Source organism: Bison bison, unplaced genomic scaffold (genome assembly GCF_000754665.1).
Source record: "Bison bison bison isolate TAMUID 2011002044 unplaced genomic scaffold, Bison_UMD1.0 scf7180017864143, whole genome shotgun sequence".
In the NCBI taxonomy this organism is placed as follows: Eukaryota; Metazoa; Chordata; class Mammalia; order Artiodactyla; family Bovidae; genus Bison; species Bison bison.
Window position 1 is genome coordinate 7953522 of NW_011494715.1, and position 23774 is coordinate 7977295.

A 23774-nucleotide genomic window follows, 5' to 3' on the forward strand; every position below is an offset into this window, starting at 1 on the left:
GAACCCACAGCCACACATGCTTGAAGACGGGAGTTTCAAGGTTTGAGCACGGCCTTTGGAGGAGTTACTCCCACGTCTATTTCAAGTTCTGCAGTGATGCAAAATGCCCTGTAGAGTTACTGTTTAAGAGACAGTTTTCTGGCTTTGTTTTGTTTTCTTCTATGTCAGGGCTTGGCAAACTACAGCTCATGGACCAAACCGTTTCAGCAAATAAAAAGTTTAATTGGGACACAGACAAACCTGTTCACTTACATATGACCGATGCCTGCTTTTGTGCTGCAACAGCAGAGCTGAGTCATTGCAACAAAAACATTATGACCCACAAAGTCTAAAGTGTTTACTAACTGGTCCTTCACAGGAAAAGTTTGCCGACCACTGCCAGATATCATAGACCCACAATGCACCCACTGACTCATTTTAAGACACACTTAATGTTTGAGTAAGAAGGACTAAGAAAATGATATTGGGTCTCCAGAATCAGAAGCTCAAATAATTATAAAGGAAACGTTCGATCCAGACTAGCAGAAAGCTGCTGTGAACCGGAAGGCCTTCTTTTTCTCCCCGAGGTGACTGCACCTGCTCAGCCCCAGGGATCGTCACCCAGCGGGAAAGCAGGTCCAGTCTTGCCGATCCTTGGGCTTTTCAGGAACATCCATAAAACTAGATTTTGCATGTGAAATCTCCATTTTTAAAATAGTGGCTATTACATTTTAAAAAATGAACAGACACTCTATAGGTAACTGTGGGGGCCACCTCTTATAACATCTATTGTGGTCATCGGGCTCCCCGGTGGCTCAGATGGTAAAGAATCCACCTGCAATGCAGGAGACCCGGGTTTGATCCCTGGGTGGGAAAGATCCCCTGGAGAAGGGAATGGCTACCCACGCCAGTATTCTGGCCTGGAGAATCCCATGGACAGAGGAGCCTGGAGGGCTTGAGTCCATGTGGTTGCAAAGAATCAGACACGACTGAGTGACTAACACACACACACACACACACACACACACACACACACACACGGTGGTCATCAGGAATGATCTTATCTTTCTCATTTCTGACCAGCCCACAGAAAAACAGACTGATGGGAAAGAGAGATTTCTGTGACAAAGTAGTAATTAGAAGGAGGCTGCCAAGGGCTCATTACAGGTCTCTTTTAAATGCCAGCACCTTTGTGTTTGCCTTCAAACAGCACCAAACACCTAAATCACCATAGTAAACACAGATAAAAAGAGACAGAAAGGTTAAAAGTATACTCGTCATCTTGTGGGTTTTTTTTTTTTTTCTTCCTAAACGTGTTTGAGAGCAATATTGTTTCGTAAAAACAATATGACCCCATTTCTAAAGCAATATTCATGCTAAGCTAGTCAGCTGTTAAATATACCCAGCAGTTTGCATTATGATGAAGCTAAGCCAGAATTTCAATTATTTTCTGGACACATTTAAAATTATAATACTTTACTGGGTTAGTGTTATAGTTCATCCAAATTACTCACAAACTATCATATCAATCTCTTGCAACAGCTAACGCCTTACAGATCCGTGAAGTTAGGCGAAATAAGAGTCCAGCCAGGGTAACGACCTTCATGCTGATGGTGTGTTTTAACAGGTCCACGCCGCTAAGAGTGCGAATGGCTAATGGTCAAAAGCAAGTTTGTGCTACCTGTGATACTTTGGCTAAACGAAATAAGGGAACATCGACCACTTTTTTCTATATCCAGGCAAATACCTCTGTTAGCACTGACATTTCCAGCAGCCTACTGCACCCCTCTTCCTTTCAAATGTTGCCTCTCCTGCCAAGTGACATTAGAAGCTCATCCCCAAGTACCCAATGTTGTCCTTGTTATTTTTTCTCTTCGCCAAGACACTGCTGCCTGCACCTCTGAAGTCTCAGCATTTGCACCCTGCTGATGCTCCTTGTTCTAGATCAGTGGTGCAAGCTCAGTCCATCCAGACCAGGTCCTGTTAATCAGCAAGGACTTTAAACAGTACTACCAGCAGTTGCTTAGAATTTACACTTTCCTAAAGATGGCTTGCTGCTCTGAGCCTCTCATAATCAACAGGACTTTTTTGTGACCTTTGCAAAGTCCAGAACACCACGTGCTCAGTGTGTCTGAGTTAAAGTATAACTGGGCATCCAGAGGCACTCTCACTGGCCCTGTGTTCTGAGGGACACGGGACACAGGCTCCCTTTCAAAGCAGGAACCTGGGAGCAGGGTCTCGTAGGCTCACTCTGAATGCTAACTGGTGTGGTGATAAGACTCTCCAAACACCCACAGTCAGCCAGTGTGTCTGGAGAGCTCATACAAGACAAACACAAGCAAATGTATAGAACGAGGTCAGATCCCAATAAATAAATCCATTAGATTGGATCTTCCCAGGTGGCACAGTGGTAAAGAGTCTGCCTGCCTATGCAGGAGATGCAAAAGATTCAGGTTCAATCCCTTGGTTGGGAAGATCCCCTGGAAGAGGGTATGGCAACCCCCTCCAGGATTCTGGCCTGGAAAATCCCATGACAGAGAAGCCTGGCTGGCTATATAGTCCATGGGGTGGCAAAGAGTCAGACACGACTGAGCACTCACACCTACGGAGGTTTCTTACTTTTTCTGGTTGTCATTGCATTGACAAAATGAAGTGTAGGAAAACAGAAATGATCCATTTCTATTCAACAGTCTGCCCTTAATATCTAGAGGTGTGCTATCCAGCAGAGAAGACACTAGCCACCCATAGTGATTTAAATGTAAACTCAAGTCAATTAAAATGAAATAAAATAAAGAATGCCTTTCTTCATTGGAACACGCCATATTTTGAATGCTCAGGATCTGTTTGAGCCTAGAGGCTACCATACTGGCCAGATCAGGCACTTCACACTTATATCTTTGCAGAAAGTTTTTTTGAACAGCAGTGATGTAGAGATTTTTGTTATTCAAAATCTTTATGTTTTATGGTTGCATTATCTATTTGTCTATCGGGGGTTATGATAGCTTCTGGCGGGGCTCCCTAGAGGATGATATGGTACCACTGGTGGCACGCAAGATGACCTTAACATCAGTGAGCTTCCTCTCCTCTTTACTTCTAAAAGTTAGGTACTTACGTCAAGGTGAATTGAAAAATAGAAGAGAAGAGCTGTGCTGAGTGACAAAAGTCAGTCTCAAAAGCTTGCTGGTTCTCATGCTCGGTTGCTAAGTTGTGTCTGACTCTTTGCGGCCCCACGGACTGCAGCTCGCCAGGCTCCCCTGTCCTTGGGATTCTCCAGGCAAGAACACTGGACTGGGTTGCCATTTCCTCCTCCAGAGGATCTTCCCCACCCAGGGATCGAACCCCCGTCTCCTGCATCTCCTGCACTGGCAGGTGGATTCTTCACCACGGCGCCACCTGGGAAGTCCACTCAAAATCTTACCTCCTCCACTTATGTAACCCCCCAGTAATGACAAAATTATAGAAATGGGAAGCAGCTTAGGAGTTAATAGGTGGCTGTCGCTCTGAGAGGGTAGCACAAGATGTCCTTGTGACGGAACACTTCTCTGTTCTGACTGTAGTGCCGGTCACATGAATGTACAGCTGTGCATGTGGTGAACTGGTGAACTTTGAGTCAGTCGGTGAATTATTGCACTCTAGTTTGGCATGGCGTTATCACTGGGGCACTGGGCAAAGAGTGCACGGGATCTCTGCGTATTATTTCTTACAACTGCGTGTGAATCTACAATTACATAAAAAAAGTTAAAATATGTAAATACATATGACCAGTACATCAAATCCAAGCCATTTGAATATAGTTTCCTAGGATCATGCTAAAGGAACAAATGCAGTGACGAGTCAAAGGGGAAAAAATGGCCAAGAATGGTGAAGAGGGTGTGAGTCGTGAGGGCGGCACATGAGAGACCAAAGTTTGAAAACCTGACGACGTTGTAATTAAGAAACTAGGCTCTGGAAGGAGACAAAGCTGGGATGGAATCACACAGGCTGGCTGTGCAACCTTGAGCAAGTTACTTCTCTGAGACTCAGTCTCCTCATCTGCAAAATAGGGATAAGAACAGTACTGTTCTCATGGTGCTGTTTGGAAACCGCCCTGTGAAGATGTATGTAAAATACTCCAAGTCACACTAAGAACCTAGGACATGGCTGTTAGCACGGCACACGTGCGTAAGAGTTGGCGACGGTTAATTATTCCCGAGACTGCTTAATTCAGGGTTGGCAAACTGTAAAGGGCCAGAGAGGATTTTTGCCTTTGCAAGCCATATGGATTCTGTTGCAGCTACTCAACTCTGTCAGCATAGCATGAAAGCATTCTTAAGTAAATGAATGGGTGTGGCGTTGTTCCAATATAATTTTATTTACAAAATCAGGTGGCAAGTCAGGCGTGGCCTGCAGGGCATAGATCACCAATCCCTGGTTGAAATAACCTTCTTCCCTTGAACTCTGAGGGAAGTGGGAGGTCACTGCACATAGACTCACTCTCTTTTCCTTTCTCTTCGCTCTCACCACCACCTACGTTTAGGGACCCTTCTATTACTATGCCAACCTGAGATCAAGTCAGAGTGGGCTTGCTAATCGTCCTGCAGTGTGTTGTTCTATTGACGGGCGCCCATCACAGATCCCCTGGGTCTTGTACATAGTAGGCTCTCAATAAATATCGAGAGATTGATCGATTGACCCATTAACGAGGAGAGCTGAGTCCTGACGAAAGTTAGCAGAGATGGGAAGGCCAGGCCCCAGGTGCCCTGGGCGCAGAGGGGTTGCTAGCATCCACGCAGCCTCACATTGATCTGACAGTGAGCACACTGCGGAGCATTTTATTAGAGTACGGCGTTTAATCATTCAGCTCTTCACAGCACTGCTATGGCAACTACTTGCAGCTGTGCTTGATAGCTAAGAACACTGAGAAATCAGAGACATCCAGGAGTTTTCCCAAAGTCGTATGGTTTATTAATTGGCAGAAAGGACCTGCTGGTCCCAATTCCAAACTCAGTTCTCCTTCTGTGACACCACAACTGCTGCTAAAAAGACATTTAACAAATGGAAGAATGGCCTGGTTGCTATCCCAGTAATATGACAGTGTAAACTTTGAGGAAGAGGGAATGCGTTTAAATTCCTTCAACCTGAACGTTATTTGGAACGTAAATGAAAAATTCCATTACAGCAGTATTGGTGATATTATTTCATTTGTATCAGATTAGATGCAAAAGTACAAAATTATAATATATAATAGAGAGTATACACATATAGAATAAATATACGTAGATAATAAAGTGTATGTACACATTAGCACACATGTAACCTCGAAGAAGATGCAAGCAGGAGTTTGAAATATGTGGCTCCCTGAATAGATTTAACCTCCTAATTTACTTTGGTCAACTTGCAAAGCATTCATAAATTTGTCTGAGTAGATCGGAGAAGGCAATGGCACCCCACTCCAGTACTCTTGCCTGGGAAATCCCATGGGCAGAGGAGCCTGGTAGGCTGCCGTCTATGGGGTCGCACAGAGTCGGACACGACTGAAGCGACTTAGCAGCAGCAGCAGCAGCAGCAGCCTTCAGATAGGCAGAGGCACTTGATTTATTACAGTTTCCCTTCATCCTCAATGGCTTTCCAGGTGTACCCATCTCAGAGGCAAACAACCCACCTGTTCTTCCTCAGACTGGGAATGGCCCTCCTGGCGATGCTCCGGGAAGGGGCAGGCGGCACCCGCCCCTCTGTCTCCCGGCGCTGCACGCGGCTGGAGAAGGCGGCCCAGCGGACCAGGTCCACACAGACGCAGCTGGGCCCACCTGGACTCTTCTTTGTCCCTCTCCCCGCCTCCACCAGCCCCCTGAATTTCCATCCCCTTTCCACAGCAGGTGAGCCATCTCCCCACTTCACCGTGGGTCTTGATACTTCCCAGCTTGTTCTTTCAGCCCAGCTTCTCTGCCTCTTCCCACAGCCGTTTCTCCTAACTTGCTGGCTCAGAAGGAAAAAATACATCTTTGCAGATGAGCCGACTCCCCCACCTGCTTCCGGGTGCTCCTCTCTCTGTCTCCTTTGACTTCATTTTCACTGACCTGCAGCAGTTTCCCCTCTCCCTCTGCATATGGGCTCACAGATCAGATCAGATCAGATCAGTCACTCAGTCATGTCCGACTCTTTGCGACCCCATGAATCGCAGCACGCCAGGCCTCCCTGTCCATCACCAACTCCCGGAGTTCACTGAGACTCACGTCCATCGAGTCAGTGATGCCATCCAGCCATCTCATCCTCTGTCGTCCCCTTCTCCTCCTGCCCCCAACAGCCCTCCCTCTAAAAGGAAACACACACGCACGCAGGGCCGCCCTGCCCAAGCCTCCCCTTTGGCAGCTCCTTGCTCCAGCTGCCTTTTTCTTGACTTTAACCTGCAAACTTCTCTAAAGTGAACCATGTTCTCCTCCCTTCTCCCTGCAAGTCATCTTTTACTTCTTCCTTGCAGATGAGATGGAAGAGGTGTTTGCATGCTGGCACTACAGGCGCACACACACACACACACACACACACACAGACCCCTAGCTTAGCTACAAAGAAGCCCCGCGGACACGGGAGGTTTAGTGACAGGACCAAGGTTTGGGTCTCAGACTCTCCATAGCCATGTTCTGACAATGACTATGGTCAATGTCCCCTTATCTGTAAAAAGGATATGATGTTTCCCCTCCAGAATTTCTGTAAAGGGTAAAATGAGATACTGTAGGCAAAGCACCTTCTATATGCTCTGTGCTCAGAAAATATAGCTATTACTGTATACATGTATATAGATATACCCGTATATATGTGAATGTATGTGTGTGTATGTATTATACATAGATGGATATGAAATCTCTTCTTTAATTAGAATAGTCTGTGGTCAGTAAGCGTGTCAAATCCTCTCTGCCTTTCCCAGGGGATGTAACATTGTAAGTTTCACTTAGAGGCTCTCTAATACATGTGTGTAAAAAACCAGTGAACGGTTGAGAAGTTAAGACACCATATTAACAAGACTATTGTTATTATTTTAATAAAGCTCAGGTGCTTGAGTGGCTTAGCTGGAGTAGTGTTTCTCAGCCTCAGCAATACTGCCAGTGGGACCAGGATGGAATACTTAGCATCCTAGGTGGACCCCACCGGGTGCCGGGAGCATCCCCATCTCTCCCGCCCCATCTGGAGGGAGACGGAGCTGCCCCAGGCATTGCCAAGTGTCCCCTGGGAGGCAAAATTGCCCCTGTTGAGAACCTCTGGCCCAGGGGTGTCTGAAAACTCCTTCTATGAAATGTGAATAAATAGCCAGCTCATTGTTTGGAGAGCTGACGCTCCAAGGGTAAGAAAAGGCAGATGGGGTTTTGTGGCCACAGAATATCAGCTTCAGAAACGCAGTTTGCTCTCCTGTGCAGAATTTTTTACTCCCACAACGGACTTTAGGGGAGAAAACGCTCATCTCCCCACGACTTACTGAATAGAATTTTGCAAGCTCCAGGTCTACTTCTGTAAATCTTCCGAAAGAAAAAGCCGGTCATCCTGAGACTCACCAGATAATAATACATCTATGAGATCCAGGGAAGTCCGCACGTTCCTGGGAAAACCTTCAAAGTTCTTTTTTTTTTTTTTTTTTTAACCATCAAAACAAACAAGAGGTCAATGGGTCTCCCTTGCAGCCTCTGTCTATTTATGTTTCACATAAACATATTTTGTGACTGTGGAGAAGACTTCATTGGCATACAATGGCAAGCGTTCTTCAAAACTGTCTTTAATTATTCATTTCGCTGTGCTATATTTTATGTTTCTTTTCATAAATGTTAATCTTTATTATTGCCTTCTGGGGGGAGGGGAGGAAAACACGCACACACAGTAATACCTGTTATTAAATGACCTATCAGAGTGACATGGATAAATGTTGGGAGCCATTTAATTGTTTCCTCTCTGCAGTTTTATACAGTTTCTATCAAACTGAAAGGTAATTTTTTTTTTAGTAGCTGCTTATTTTAAATGTACAAAACCCTTGTGTGTAATTCCATTAGCTGCCCTACAGCATTGCAATCTACAGTTTCCCTGAGGCTGTTGTGAAATATTGATGAAACCCTTGCTTTTGTGGCTTCCTCTGATACACTAAACATTTGTCTGATGTTAGTTGAACTTGAATGGATCTGTTCAGAGCTATATCAGTAGTGACTTCAAAGGAAGTAAGGCTGGTATAGTATTTTTTCCTCATTTTTCTTTCTTTCCTTCTTCCATTTCTTTCTTTCTTTTTTTTTTTCTAAACAAAGTGAAGTTTCAAAGCTTTACCATGGTGTACTTTGTAGAAACAAAGTTTGTATCAGATGGTTCCAGTTACCTAGCAGACTGCTCATCTTTCTATCCTAAATGATGGGGCTTTTTTTTGTTTGTTTGTTTTGGTTCTGATCAGTTGCTTGTATCACTGTAGATATTCTGAAGTTGAGGTGGACACTCCCCCACAACACACACTCACATCCTTACAAGGAGACAAAGGAAGGAGGATGTAAAACAATAAACCCTGTCTTGGGAGCTTAGTTCAGATACTTGCTGTGCTTTTGGAACCCTACCTCCTAGGAGTCTCCACCCCAGTACCAGGGAAAGGGCATCATGCATGAGAAGAAACTCCTCTGTAATTGACTTTCTCCAGCTAAAGCTGTTTGCATTGAACTTTACAAAATTCAGGACTAGAGCTCATATTTATCCCCGTGTTTTCTGGTGAGGTTGTGAATTATAACTGCTGAGGTTTATTATTTTTTGAAATGATAAAATAGTCTTTTAGGACCTATAAGCAGTAAAATCTCTCAAGCAGGATTTCTCAGCCTCAGCACTATTGGTATTTGGGGCCTGGGATTCCTTTGTCATGGGGGGCTGTCCTGTGCCTGGCGGGAGGTTTAGTGGCATCCCTGGCAATCCCTCTGCAGCTGTGACAACTAGAGAGTCCCCAGACATCATCTTTTCCATGGGGGTACACAACAGCCCCTCACTCCTTCTGATGACGATCAGGACTCTAATCATGCGGAAGTTTGCCCCCACTAGGATAGACATGTGACGGTCATTCTGTTTCAACAAACAGCTCGACAGTGAGGAATCTCCAGATGGAAATCTCACAATATAGTTCTTCAGATTGATATTCCAGAACAGTTTTCACCCACACTCCGGAGTCCAGGCATTATCTGCACCTTTGCTTTTTTCTTCAGTTTTATGTTTAAATTTTTGTCGGCATATAGTCGACTTACAATGTTGCATTGGTTTCAGGCGTAAGTAAAGTCTGTCTGTTACACATACACACATATCCCCTCTTTGCTTAGATTCTTCCTGCGTCTAGACCATTCTAGAGTACTGAGAAGCGTTCCCTGTGGTATACAGCAGGTTCTTATTAGTTGTCTGTTGCTTGCGGGGCAGGGGGGTGGGGCTTCCTAGCTGGCACTAGTGGTAAAGAACCCGCCTGCCAACGCAGGAGTCGTGAAACAGGGGTTCAGTCTCTGGGTCTGGAAGAGCCCCTGGAGGAGGGCATGGCAACCCACTCCAGTGTTCTTGCCTGGAGAATCCCATAGACAGAGGAGCCTGGCGGGCTATGGTCCACAGGGTCGCAAAGAGCTGGACACGACTGAAGCGTCTTACCACACACACATGCGGTGGAAACGAGTAGACAGCAACTTTCTGTCTTGAAAACTCAAGCCTGCAGGGTCCGACCAGAGGGCTGGGTGGCATGGGTTCTCGAGGCAGTCTGTCTACAAAAGCTCAGTACGTCCTAATGAGTGATCAGCAGAGGGACTTCACCACTGGTTCCTCCCGTATCTTCCCCCCCGAGATGCACCACTGACCCAACACCTCACCTCTGCTCTGGATCGCCGAGCATGACTTCTCAGAGACTCCACTGAGTAAAAACACCAGTATGCTTTTACATCCCCAACCTAATAACTCATCCGAAGACAGGATTTCACATACGCCTAATTCATAAATTGTGAGATTATATTTAATTAATTCAAGGTCGGTCTCACTTGCAAATTTCTGATCTCGATGAGGTTAGAACAAGTACAGGTTCTTCAATGCCATGTCTCGTGGGCGCCCAGCCCAGGGCACGCAGTATCTGCTCAGCTTTTCAAATTAAATAATTAATATTCCCTTAGAGGGCCGGAAGAATCTTCACCCCCCCATCAACCTACCTCCTGGGGAGCAGCACCCTCTTTTCCACCTTTCAACCTGGAAGAAATGGAAGAAGTGGAACCAACAGAAAAGGAACATTAAGACAGACCCGCAGTTCCAGCCTCAGTCCATCCTGCTGCTGCCCCAGGGCCAGCCCCGAAAGACCCTTTGTTCCTTCAGTCACTCTTTTATATGTTTGTTCATTCTGATACCTCCCTCCACTGTGCTAGAAGTGGACACAAGCAAACCCCTCATTCAGTACAACCACAGTAATAGAAATAAATTAACCATATATGAAATTCAGAATTGTGACCGTATCACCTCCCCAGAAGCAGATTCCTTACTTGACTGTTTAAGGGATTGTGGTTTTCTTTTTCCTCCTTTCCCCTCTGCTTTTTCCAAAATGTGCATTCACATCAGCCAAGCAGCCGCCCCAGGGGGTGAGGGGGGTCTGTGCGGGGGCTGTCCGTCGAGGCACAGGGCTGACGGTGCCCACAGCCACAGCTGGAACAAAGCACATCTTCTCTATGGGTGGCAAAGAGCACGTGAGCGAGGTGCCCACATGCCCGAGGAGCCCAACAGCATGGAGACACGGTGCCCTGTCTTCTGCCAACAGACTGACGGAAGGGTGAAATGGATATTGGCTTAATGAAAAAGAACAAAATCGCGAAAAGATAAGTAAAAATATTTTCCAGTTCCTACCAAGAGTCATGGAGATTAAAATTAAGTTAACCATAGAGATTCAAAGTAGAAAATGGTTTTACAAAGTCCTTAGCTGCATGGAGACACTGGACGTTCCGTCTGCTTTGCTTTCTTGAGAGAAGGAGGGTATTTGTCAAAGCAGCAGCAACTTCACTTTGTCTGCATTGTCAGTGTATCTCGAGTTGAAGAAGCTTATTTTCTGCAAGTGCCTTCAGCCCCAGACATGTCTGCAGTCTATTTATGTTTGGCTAAAACAAACAGAATAAACAGCAGAGAGGACATCATTCATATCATGACGGGAGGGAGAACACAGGACATTCTTGACATCCCTCATATACAAATCACGGAATGTCTTTCTAACTAGCCGCGCCTGTAAATCAACCCGGGCACCCCTTCAGAAAGAATCTGTAGGAAAGTGATCTGACTTCAGCTGGCAATAGAGGAATCGGATTATTGAAGAGCCGTTCTTCTTGGGTTATCCTCAAAACCAGCGTTCAACGTATATTGAGCTGGTCACACAGAGAGACGACCCAGAAGCCCCCAGACCCAGGCCTTGAAGAGTGTTTAAGCGCTGGGGTGGGTGTGCAGTGGAGTCTCGAGAGGCTGGAAGCAAAACAGAGGGCAGAACACGTGGTGGAGGGTCATCCGTGGGCTGGTCGTGATCCTGGCAATGAGCTTGACTAGACCTGAGTTACTGAGTTCCTGCCATGTGCTGGGGAGAACTCCACTTTCCTGGTCTTCAGTAAATTCCCCAGCCCATCAAGGATAGGATCCTCAGCAGATATGTGATCACCAACTTTTACAGGAAAATGTAGAGAAATACAGTGCATGTGTGCTCAGTCACTCAGTCGTCTCCGACTCTTGTGACCACATGGACTGTAGCCCGCCAAGCTCCTCTCTCCATGGGATTTTTCAGGCAAGAATACTTGAGTGGATTGTCAGTTCCTCCTCCAGGGGGTCTTGCTGACCCAGGGATTGAACCCACCTCTCCTGCGTCTCCTGCATTGGCAGGCAGATTCTTCACCACTGAACTGCCTGGGAAGGCCAGAGAAATGCACACTCACCCACTAACTGTGTCCCGCTCTCAGTGAAGGCGTGGCAAGCTTTACAATTTGGAAGTTCAGTCAAATGCGCTTGAATGTTTTAATCATGTGTGGTGCATCCCTGGGAACCGGGGCTAGAGGGCAAACGTAGGAAACACGATCGAGCCGTGCAGGTACTGAGCGACGTTTCTGCCTTTCTGCGTTCCCTGCAGCGCGGGAAGTCTCACTCTGCAGTCATCCTCAGGACCCTGAGCTCCAGTAATCCACGCTCTTGGGTTCTGTTGTTTTGTTTTTTTTTAATTAGTCATGTAACATTTATTCAGCCCACCACGCTCCAGGCTTTGTGGAAACAAGGACACCCAGACTGCTTAGATTGGGCTCCGAGGAGCCTACAGTCAAGAGGAAAAGAATAATCATAGTTGCAACAAGGATCACAGTTCTAGCTGAGACTGAATTAACCTAACTGAAAGATTCCATTGTTGAACATTTCTGCCAAAACTTAGATATATAACAAAGATATATAACCATTAAGTAAAAATATTACCTACCTACTCTCACTTCAGTCGTGTCCAAGTGTTGAAAACCCTATGGACTGTAGCCTACCAGGCTCCTCTCTCCGTGGGATTTTCCAGGCAGGAATACTGGAGTGTGTCGCCATTTCCTCCTCCGGGGGATCTTACAAACCCAGGGACCACCCTGCATCTCTCGTGTCTCCTGCATTGCAGGCAAGGTCTTTACCACTAGTACCACCTGGGAAGCCCAAGTGAAAATGTTAGTGTTGTTTTAAATACTGAATTAGCCAGATCCTAAAAATCGTAATAGCACAGTAAGTTAAGGAGCAGTTTCCATGTGCCAGGAACTGTGCGAAGCTCTTTTATCTTTTTCATTCATTCAACAATTACTGTTTTTAATCTAAGGCCATTCACTAAACTGTACTGCTTATATTTGTACCACTGAGGGGAAAAAAATGTTTATAATTAAACCATGACCCATTGCTCTCTTCCTAGCACTTAGAATTTCTATTTTATATTTACTGAGAGACTCTTTGAAATTTATTTTTTTTAAGATTTTTATAATTTGACACTCCTGTGTTTATATGAAAAAGGAAAAAATAAGCCACATAAATTGGTTAAGGCATTCCTGAAATATCTTCCGACTGCCCCCCTGGCAGCCATTTTAAGATAGCATTGATTAAAGCTTGACCCTAATTTCTGAGATGTTAAAATATAAAAGAAAGGTCTTAGAATCAATTAAATGCTGTTTGTAAGGTATGTCCTATGCTCCAGGTTCCCTGAAAAAATGCTGAAGATACAGCAATGTATGAAACACAATATCCTAATCCTAATGGAGGCTAAATCGCAGAGTCCAGAATTTAACAATTACATGTATACTTGTTTGATTGCAAGTTTGATGGAAACCACAAGAGAAGAATCTCATAAGGCTGTCTACAAGGTGATCCTTACTCACCAGGGGGTCAGGGAAGATCCTCCAAGGGTCTTTATATGGAAACCTGAAAGATGAGTTGGAGACAGAAAAAGAATTAAAGAAAAAGTAGCATTTTTTCATTAAAGCCTTTCAACAGCCATATTTGGATGGTACTCTAATTATCCCCATTTTACAGACGAGGAAATGGAGAGTTGGAAAGCTTCAGCAAATTGCCTAAGAACACACAGCTAGTAAATGTTCGAGCTGGGATCTTTTTCCTCTCAACCAATGAATTGCTCTGTTTGTTCAGATGGGCAGACTCAGTTCTTGCTGCTTTAGAGAGAGAGTGAAGAGGGACTTCCAGTGAGAGAGACCCTTCAGTGTAAATCCTGATGTTATTAAATAGTTTCAATGCTAACAAAGGAAGAAGAGTTTATTCACATCACAGACTCCATGTATCCTGAAACCAGGGACTGGGTTCCATCCCTGGGTTGGGAAGATCCCCTGGAGAAGGGAAAGGCTACCCACTCCCGTGTTCTGGCCTGGAGAATTCCACGGACTGTATAGACCACGGAGTAGCAAAGAGTGGGACACGGCTGACTCACTTTCACCTTCACTTCACTTTCAGTGTCACAGGGCCAGAAATATGCGTGCAATAAACGAACGCGTTTGGGACTTTCTTCCAAACAATTAGGTCTTTAAACCTCTGGCTTAAGTAACTTTTGAAAACATATTAAGAAGCCTGCAGTCCATGTGGTTGTAGGTTCAACCCAACTGAAAGAATGGACCCATTAAGAATTTTTCCAATTAAGAGGCATGTCTAACTTTGCAGCAGGGATTTTTGTGTTTCTGCTGTTGAATTTCGGAGAAGGCAATGGCACCCCACTCCAGTACTCTTGCCTGGAAAATCCCATGGACGGAGGAGCCTGGTGGGCTGCAGTCCATGGGGTCGCTAAGAGTCGGACACGGCTGAGCGACTTCACTTTCACTTTTCACTTTCATGCATTGGAGAAGGAAATGGCAACCCACTCCAGTGTTCTTGCCTGGAGAATCCCAGGGACGGGGGAGCCTGGTGGGCTGCCGTCTATGGGGTTGCACAGGGTCGGACACAACTGAAGCGACTTAGCAGCAGCCTCAGCTGTTGAATTTACTCCTAGATATAGAACCTGACTAGATTTTTTTAAAGGCTACTATACTGAGCAAATGTTGAAAATCTGGGACTCAAGGCTAGTTCCTGGGGCCACTGTTTACCTGAAGATAGAATGTAGGAGGAACCCACAGCAGCCCAGAAAGGGTACGGTGAGTGGGTAAGTCTCGCTCACTTTGTAAAGCTGAAGATGCACATGCCTGCATGCTGAGTCGCTCAGTTGCCACCCCATGGACCACAGCCCACCAGGCTCCTCTGTCCTTGGGATTTTCCAGGCAAGAATATTGTCGTGGGTTACCAATTCCTCCTCCAGGGGATCTTCCTGACCCAGGGACTGAACCCGAGTTACCCGCGTCTCCTGCAATGGCAGGTGGATTCTTTACCACTGAGCCACCTGGGAAGGCCCGAGTTCAAAACGCACAGGGTTCCCTGCGTGGCCATTGATCCTTCAGTGAGTGTTTACTTGGCACCCGCCACGTGCCAGGCACCACCTCTAGACACTCACACTACAGCATGGAGTCACAGACGAAGACCCCTGCCCTAAGGAGCCGACAAACGGTAAAGAAAGCTCACAATGAACAACAGACAGAACAGAGGCATCAGTTCTACAGCGTCAGGGGTAAGCGCTGTGGAAAGAGGTGAGCAGGGCAGAGTGGAGGAACTGGGAACTTGAGAGAGTAGGAGACCGGTTGCAGTTTCGACAGAGCCATCCGAGTGAGCTCCAGGAGGAAACTGCTGTTAAGCACAGACTTACAGCAAGTCGGAGCTTCCCTGGTAGCTCAGATGTAAAGAATGTACGCAGGTTCGATCCCTGAGTCAAGAAGCTCCCCTGGAGGAGTAAATGGCAACCCACTCCAATATTCTTGCCTGAAGAATCCCATGGACAGAGGAGCCTGGCAGGCTACAGTCCATGGGGGCACAAAGAGTCAGACATGACTTAGAGCCTAAACAATGACAACGGCAGCAAACAGCAGGCAGAGCAAAGTACAGAGGGAAAGGCGAGCACAGAGGCCTCAGACGCGAGGCTCCCGGTTTGGTTGGGAAACAGCAGAGAGGCCGACAAGACCGGAGTGGAAAACCCAGAAAGGGAGGAAAGGGAGAAGGGGGAGAGGTGGAATGGCGGCTACACGGGCCCATAAATCTGAGGGCTGTGGTAAGAAGGTTGACTTTCTCCGTGAGTAAGATGAATTTCCCTTGGGGTGTTGAGCAGGGAAGTGACGTGATCTGATGTATCTTTCATTCTGACTGCTGAGAGTGTTAGGAATTGACTGCAGGTAGCCCAGATTGAGGCCATTTTTCACTTTCCATCCCCTGGGAGTGCGATTTGTAACTTGCTTCCTCTTTCCAGAGCGGGCTTCCCAGGTGGCGCTAGTGCTAAAAACCCACCTGCCAAGGCAGCAGACAGGAAGAGACACGGGTTCAATCCCTGGGTCGGGAAGATCCCCTGGAGGAGGAAATGGCAACCCACGCCAGTATTCTTGCTTGGGAAATCCCACGGACAGAGGAGCCTGGCGGGCTGTGGTCCACAAGGTTGCAAAGAGTCAGACATGACTGAAGCAACTTAGCATGCAGCTCATTGCAGAATGGTGAAGGGGAGGATGCCCGGGTCTGGGGTTTGCTATCTGTCTTGCTAATTTCTCCCAGAGACCCATTTGTATCTCTTCTGTTAGCCTCAAATTGCCCCCATTTAAGACAGATGTAGAGATGCCTATTAACAGGATTATTTCCAAAATAAAACCCACACCCAATACTTCATACTCTAACAGGCATACAGTAGATGCTTGAAGATATACAAGGGAAGTTCTTTCTTCATATCTCCCCAAGAAACAAGACATTTCATAAGCTGCTAATTCTGTAGTCTGGAAGATATTCAGATTTATCATCTTTACTTTAGGTTGGTTTGCTTGAGTAATGAATGCAACGCTAAGATTTTATTGGTGAGGTGCCCAGGATTTTAGTAACTGGGTTAGTTAACATGAAAGGTCTAAGGATGAAAGATCTAATAAAGTCTGCTCTGTTACAACTCATATTTCCTGAGCCAATTAGCTCACTCCCGATTGGTAAATCGGTCAATGATGTGTATATAATGAGGACGCCACATCCATTCACATGTAAGTTTTCCCAACACTTTATTGTTTAGCAACACTAAGTAACAGCAGCCAGACGTGAAGTTCACTAACCATTGAATGCGGAAAGCCACAGAGAACGTGTTCGGTTCATAGGAATCCCAGCGACTTCCTTTTGGCTCAGATGGTCAGCCTTAGAAGTCCAAACTGTCACAAGACGCACAAGGTGGGTTGAGAAGATCCCTTGGAGGAGGAAATGGCAGCCCACTCCAGTATTCTTGCCTGGAGAATCACATGGACGGAGGACCCTGGCGGGCTACAGTCCATGGGGTCACAAAGAGTCAGGCATGACTGAGCACGCCTGCATGCACTGCAGTCTTTTAAAATTTCAACCTTCTATAACCCCACCATCTTACTAATTCCATCAATTTATTTCTAGTCATCTACAATCACTTCATTGTTTACAAAGTAAAGTCCTTTATTTGCTGTTCAGTTCAGTTCAGTTGCTCTGTTGTGTCTCTTTGCGACCCCATGGACTGCAGCACACCAGGCTTTCCTGTCCATCATGAACTCCTGGAGCTTGCTCAAACTCATGTCCATTGAGTCAATGATGCCATCCAACCATCTCATCCTCTGTCGTCCCCCTCTCCTCCTGCCCTCAATCTTTCCCAGCATCAGGGTCTTTTCCAATGAGTTAGTTCTTCCCATCTGGAGAAGGCAATGGCACCCCACTCCAGTACTCTTGCCTGGAAAATCCCATGGGCGGAGGAGCCTTGTGGGCTGCAGTCCATGGGGTCACGAAGAGTCGGACACGACTGAGCGACTTCCCTTTCACTTTTCACTTTCATGCATTGGAGAAGGAAATGGCAACCCAGTCCAGTGTTCTTGCCTGGAGAATCCCAGGGATGGGGGAGCCTGGTGGGCTGCCATCTATGGGGTCGCACAGAGTTGGACACGACTGAAGTGACTTAGCAGCAGCAGCAGTTCTTCCCATCAGGTGGCCAAAGTATAGGAGCTTCAGCTTCAGCATCAGTCCTTCCAATGAATATTCAGGACTGATCTCCTTTAGGATGGACTGGTTGGATCTCCTTGCAATCCAAGGGACTCTCAAGAGTCTTCTCCAACACCACAGTTCAAAAGCATCAATTCTTTGGTGCTCAACTTTCTTAATGGTCTAGCTCTCACATCCATCCATGACCACTGGAAAAACCACAGCTTTGACTAGACGGACCTTTGTTGGCAAAGTAATGTCTCTGCTTTTGAATATGCTGTCTAGGTTGGTCATAGCTTCTCTTCCAAGGAGTAAGCATCTTTTAATTCCACACTGCAGTCACCATCTGCAGTGATTCTGGAGCCCAAGAAAATAAAGTCTGTCACTGTTTCCACATTTCCCCATCTATTTGCCACGAAGTGATAGGACCCTACACTATGATCTTAGTTTTTTGAATGTTGAGTTTTAAGCCAGCTTTTTCACTCTCCTTTTCCCCTTTTATCAGGAGGCTCTTTAGTTTCTCTTCACTTTCTGCCATAAAGTGAAAGTGAAAGTCGCTCGGTGGTATCCGACTCTTTGTGATCCCATGGAGTATACAGTCCATGAAATTCTCTAGGCCAGAGCACTGGAGTGGGTAGCCTTTCCCTTCTCCAGGGATCTTCCCAACCCAGGGATTGAAACCTGGTCTCCTGCACTGCAGGCGGATTCTTTACCAGCTGTGCCACCAGGGAAGCCCAAAGGGTAGTGCCATCTGAGTATCTGAGGTTATTGACATTTCTCTCACAATCCTGATTCCGCATCAAGATTTTCTCTCGCATCTTGAATCGATGAAGCTTATGCTTCATCCAGCCCAGATTCTTTGCTGTAGTGTTGTTTTATTTGTTATGAATTTAACAAGTGTTTTTAACTGGGCTGGTATTGTTAGTATGGTTTTGCTGGGTTACATTCTGGATACCTACTTGCTTAGTTTTGAACTAGTCTACCCTAATCTTATTTTTGCTTTAAGCGCTATCATTGTGATGCAAGGTTTTGCAGAATGCAAGATTCGTCAAGGAATGTGTATCATTATAGCAGAGACACACACCTGGCCATACACACCAGATCAAAGCAGGACACAGTTGAAAACAGGCATGGATGTGCGTTTGAGCTGAAACTAACAGCCACAAGAGGGCGATGGCTCTGGAGACTCACATGCTCAGTTCAAAGTCGGAGTCTACCAACATCTGATATGTGACCTCAAGAAAGTCATTTAATTTCTTGAAGCCTAAGATTCCTCTGTCTTTGAAAATGGAACTAATAATGTCACCCCCATCCATGGAGCATAAGGTTAAAACAAAACCATACGTGTAAAGCACTTACTAACTGGGAGCTATTTGAATACGATAACAGGCTTCCCTGGTGGCTCAGCCAGTAAAGAATTCCCCATGCCACACGGGAGACTTGGGTTAGATCCCTGGGTTGGGAAGATCCCCTGGAGCAGGGAACAGCTACCCACTCCAGTATTCTGGCCTGGAGAATTCCATGGACGGCATAGTCCACGGGGTTGCTTTTCACGAGAATACGGTACACACAGAAGCATTTTATAAGCAAACAGGTTTCTAATGAAGTGCTATAGGAAAAGTCATCTTCCCAACAAAATGAGGTCAGACGGAGGTCTCAAAATCAATGCTTCTATTTTATTTAAGCACAACTGTTTTTGTACATTTGGAGCCCAGCTTAACTCTGAATCATCCACAGCTGAGGGATGGGTGAACTCTCCAAACCCAAGTAGGAAGAACCTTGCACGCTGGCCTTCACTCCTTAACTGCCTACATCTGGACCACTGATCCAAATCCAGTTTATTTGTGCAAGACGGTATTGAGGATGCATATAGGCCTGTGTGTGTGTGTGTGTGTGTGTGTGTGTGTGTGTGTGTTTGGGTTCCTCTTCTCTACATATGAGAAAAATAGCCAAGGCAAAGACAATGCTCCCACAGCTGGAAAAGATGAGATCATTTGTAAGTGGCTTGTTAAATCGCACATCATTTTCCTGATCAGCAGTAGCAAGCCTGCATTTTCAGGAGCTGACACGATTTATCATGTTATTATATATTTAGGGGCTTTTTGAAAATGCTGTTATTTACTCAACCGACTGTGTATATAGACTATTTAAAGCAGATTTTTGACCCAGTAGACTGTACCAGCCCCATCTATCGTCTCAATGAGCATGTAGGGACTCTTAAATATGCAGATTATTGATACAATAGACTGTGAGCGCTGGAAACGTACCCTAGACGGGTACATTCAAGTCACTGGGGGATGATATGTTTCTAAAAAGCACTTTCAAAGCAGACCTATACAAAGAGCCAGGCTCTATGGAAAAATGTACATCTGGATGGAGGGGACCCTGGTTTTGGAGGGAAATTCTTGGTTTCTAGAAATAGATTGCTCTCATTATTATCTCTTTATGGTCTGCCCAAGTGTCTGTGAACATTGAAACTACCCTCTACTGAATGCCAGGCAATGCCACCAACAGTCTGAGCTTCTTTTATTCTACATACAAAGAAACCATTCTGTTAGAGTTAGCACAAATTCATCCTTGAATTCAATGTATGTGTTGTGCACCATCCATTAGACAGTAAGGGCTTGATTTGCAAGCCACAAATATTCTCTCTGGCTAATTCAAGTCAAAATAAGGAATTTGCTCGAAGACGTATGGAGTGTCTCACTGAAAGCGGAGCAGCCAATGGGCTTCTGAAGATCTCAGGGACACAGTCAAAGGGCGATCTCTGCTTGATGCCATTGTCAAGAGCGATCTGCTCCAACCATTTTCCATTCTTGTGTCGTGGGGTCAGAGTTCATATTCCATGGATTCTGATTGGCCTAGCTGGGGTCATCTGCTCATACTAAACAACAAACATGGAATGCCAAAAAGGGAAAGAAAAAAGTTCTCATGTTTTTGTTTTACCTCTCTGCTCTTTAGACAAAATGTCAGATATTTGAACACATACACACATGCTATCTGGATTATTCTTGTTGGAAAGCCGTCTGCATGTGCTGGAGTCTCAGTAAATTAATCTCCCCAAGACTAGACTGTGTCCTGCTGGCTTCTCCCCAATGTGCCTGGGAGACAGCAGATTGATTCCTCCTGGACCTGCTGATGTTATTCTTACATGAGTTCCAAACTGATCATAAGCCTTAAAAAATAAAGTCAGCCATGCTACCTACTCTAACATGAAGGGGGGAGATGATTTCAGCAAATAACTCACCTAAATTGCAAAAGCAGAGGGGGTGATTAAAGGACAAAGCACCCCCACCAGTGGGAAATGGATGACACTCTGACAAAAACCTCAAGAACTTTTTTCTTAATTAATTGATCGATTGATTGATCAGTTGATTTTATTGGCTGCACTGGATTTTTGTTGCTGCATGCGGACTTTCTCCAGTTGCGGAAAGCAGGGGCTATTCTTTGTTGCGGTGCTTGGGATTCTCATTGCAGTGGCTTCTTTTGTTGAAGAGCACGGACTCTAGAGCACAGACTCGGTAGCTGTGGCACTCGGGTGTTGTTGCTTCGAGGCACATGGAATCTTCCAGGACCAGCGATCAAACCGTGTCCCCTGCATTGGCTAAAGTGAAAGTCGCACAGATGTGTCCAGCTGTTTGTGATCCCATGGACTGTAACCTGCCCAACTCCTCTGTTCACAGAATTCTCCAGGCAAGGGAATACTGGGGTGGGTTGTCATTTCCTTCTCCAGGGGATCTTCCCCACCCAGGGACAGAACCTGGGTCTCCTGCATTGCAGGCAGATTCTTTACCAGCGAAGCCACCAGGGAAGCCCAGGTGGATTCTTAAACCACTGGACCACAGGGAAGTCACTGTTGCCAAGAACTTTGACAATAGTTACCTCAGGAAGTGTTCTTGGCACTGAGCCTGCAGCAATGAGCAAGGAGAATAAGCTCTTGCATTTGGGAGCCTCATGTTCAAACTTGGGCGAAAGATTTCTCACACTAGGTCTTCCAGTTCTTGGGGCTATTGCCTTTTAAGCCAGATCATTCTTCGTTGCGGAGGCTTTTCTGTGCACTCTGGGATGTTCAGCAGCAGCCCTGCCAACATCCCCAGGGAGCAAAATCACCCCAGCTGAGTCATCCAGAATAAGTTGGGTACCACTGATGAGAAGTGCTAGGTGCCAGTATGAGTCTATGATTCCGTGTGTACCTGGGGGCTGGGCCCTTCCTCGGGAAAATGTTGTCTCTGCTGTTCTATATGAGGAGGGCGTGGCAACCCACTCCAGTATTCTTGCCTTTGAGAATCCCCACGGACAAAGGAGCCTGGCAGGCTACAGTCCATGGGGTCAAAGAGTCAGACACAACTGAGTGACTAGGCACACAGCTGTTCTATATAAGCAAGACTCTGAGACTGCCTATTGCCTACTGGCTTGCTTTAGGCCTGAATTACCTAAATAATCCAATACTTGGACATGATTGGCTTAGACAAATCAGGGCCCCACACAGTCCTGGTGACGCCAATTCCACCCATACTTGATAGGTTAGGAGACAACCACACTGCGGTGATATATCCTGGACACTGATGATCTTTCCAGAAATGCCCAAGAAAACTTCATTTTTAAATGTTTGTAAGTAACACTGGCTTCCCAAGTGGCACTAGTGGTAAAGGAGACACAGGAGAGGCAGGTTCGATCCCTGGAGTAGGAAATGGCATCCCACTCCAGTATTCTTGCCCGGAAAATTCCAGGGCAGAGGGGCCTGGCAGGCTACAGTCCTTGGGGGTCACAAAGAGTTGGATACAGCTGAGCAACTGAGTGCACACACACAAATAACAGAAAATTAGCAGGGCCTGGAAAGGCAGCCAATGAACTCTTTGAAACTCTAGAGACAATGGCTAATTCCCGTTATCATCTCCGAATAGTCGGTCAAAGGTCTTAGAGGCTGCATATACGAAGATTCTTTGCTAATAATTCATCCTCCTCCAGGTCACAAAGCTCTGGTTCTTTTTGTTTGTTTGTTTTTCTGCAGGAAGAGAAGAATGATCCTTTACACTGAAAAGCAAATTAACTAACCAATTAGCCGAATACTGCCTTTTTGTTGTTGTTAAGAAAAAATACGTGTACATTATTATTTTTAAGAGAATTCTGATTTTATAGAAGAGATTTGGGCACTGCAGAAAACTGGCCTTAGAAGACTTTCAAACAGAGGGAAATACATGAAACAGACAAAACACAGGCCAGCGTGTCCAGGACAGGACCGTGGATGCATCATGAGCCGTGCGCCTGTGGTCGCCTTTGGAGAACACTAGACCCCAAAGTCTTTCGTCCTCAGCCCCTTTCCTCTCCTGGGACGATTACCAGTTTGGTATCACTGTCCAGGCAGGAAGTGTGCTGACACAGTGACCTTGAACCTTTTCTATTTACCTATCTCCTTTGTAGGCAGAGACAGAGGAAAGATACCAAGCCTTGACAAACCAGCCCCAGCCTTCAATCAAAGGGTCAAATATCGTATACTGACACACAGACCTGGCATCTAAAGAGACCGTACTAACAGTCCTACGTGAAGGGCAGCCAAGGACACACAGACATAAGAGCAGGCTTCTGGACACCGTGGGAGGAGGAGAGGGTGGGGCGATTCGAGGGAACAGCCTTGAAACAGACGCACCGTCTTGTGTAGAACAGCCGGCCAGCGGGAGTGTGAGGTCTGGTGAAGGGAACCCAGAGCCGGTGCCCTGACAGCCGGTGCCCAGGGGCAGAGCGGGGCTCGGGAGGGAGGGGAGGGGCGGGGCTCGGGAGGGCGGGGCCACGTGTCGGCCTGTGGCCGATTCACGCTGATGTATTGTCATTTTCCTCCAATTAATATAAATAAATATATTTTTTTTAAGGGTCAGAAAACCTTGGAGAATTTTCCATTAGATTATTCAAACTGTTGATTCAAAAAGATCAACTACCTCTGTATCTCCCGGCATTTGGGCCATTTCCAAGAACTGCTTCATCCAACTGTCCAGCGGGGTTTGGCCTCAGATCAGACTCGCTGTTTCATATAAGTTGCCTCCTGTAAAAGCTAGCCTAGTTAATTAAGAACCGAAATAGGTCAGGATTTATTTGACAGAGTTACCGGAGTTATTTAGAAAAGCTAATCCTTTTCATCATTACCTTGTTTGTTTGTTTCCTGCACTATAAACGTGCTCAATCTGATAAGGGGATTTAAGTGAACCCAGAAGGAATGGATTGAGAATACTGCTAGGAGTCTGATGGATTGTTGTTTTGTGTTTTGTTTATTTTTTCAGTCACCACTTGAAAGG

General features: G+C 45.9%; 1 protein-coding gene across 2 annotated transcripts in view; it reads left to right on the forward strand.

Annotated features, from left to right (window-relative positions):
* TSHZ2 (teashirt zinc finger homeobox 2) overlaps nt 1–23774 on the forward strand; it is a 393350-nt gene that overhangs the window by 249804 nt on the left and 119772 nt on the right. Inside the window, exon 1 of one of the 2 annotated variants that reach the window (XM_010840296.1) lies at nt 5523–5834. The exons of the other annotated variant lie outside the window; for it this stretch is intronic. Coding sequence (XP_010838598.1) covers nt 5579–5834 — 256 coding nt within the window. The 5' untranslated portion in view covers nt 5523–5578. Of the gene's footprint in view, nt 1–5522; nt 5835–23774 lie in introns of those variants that run through there. 2 annotated transcript variants of the gene reach the window in all.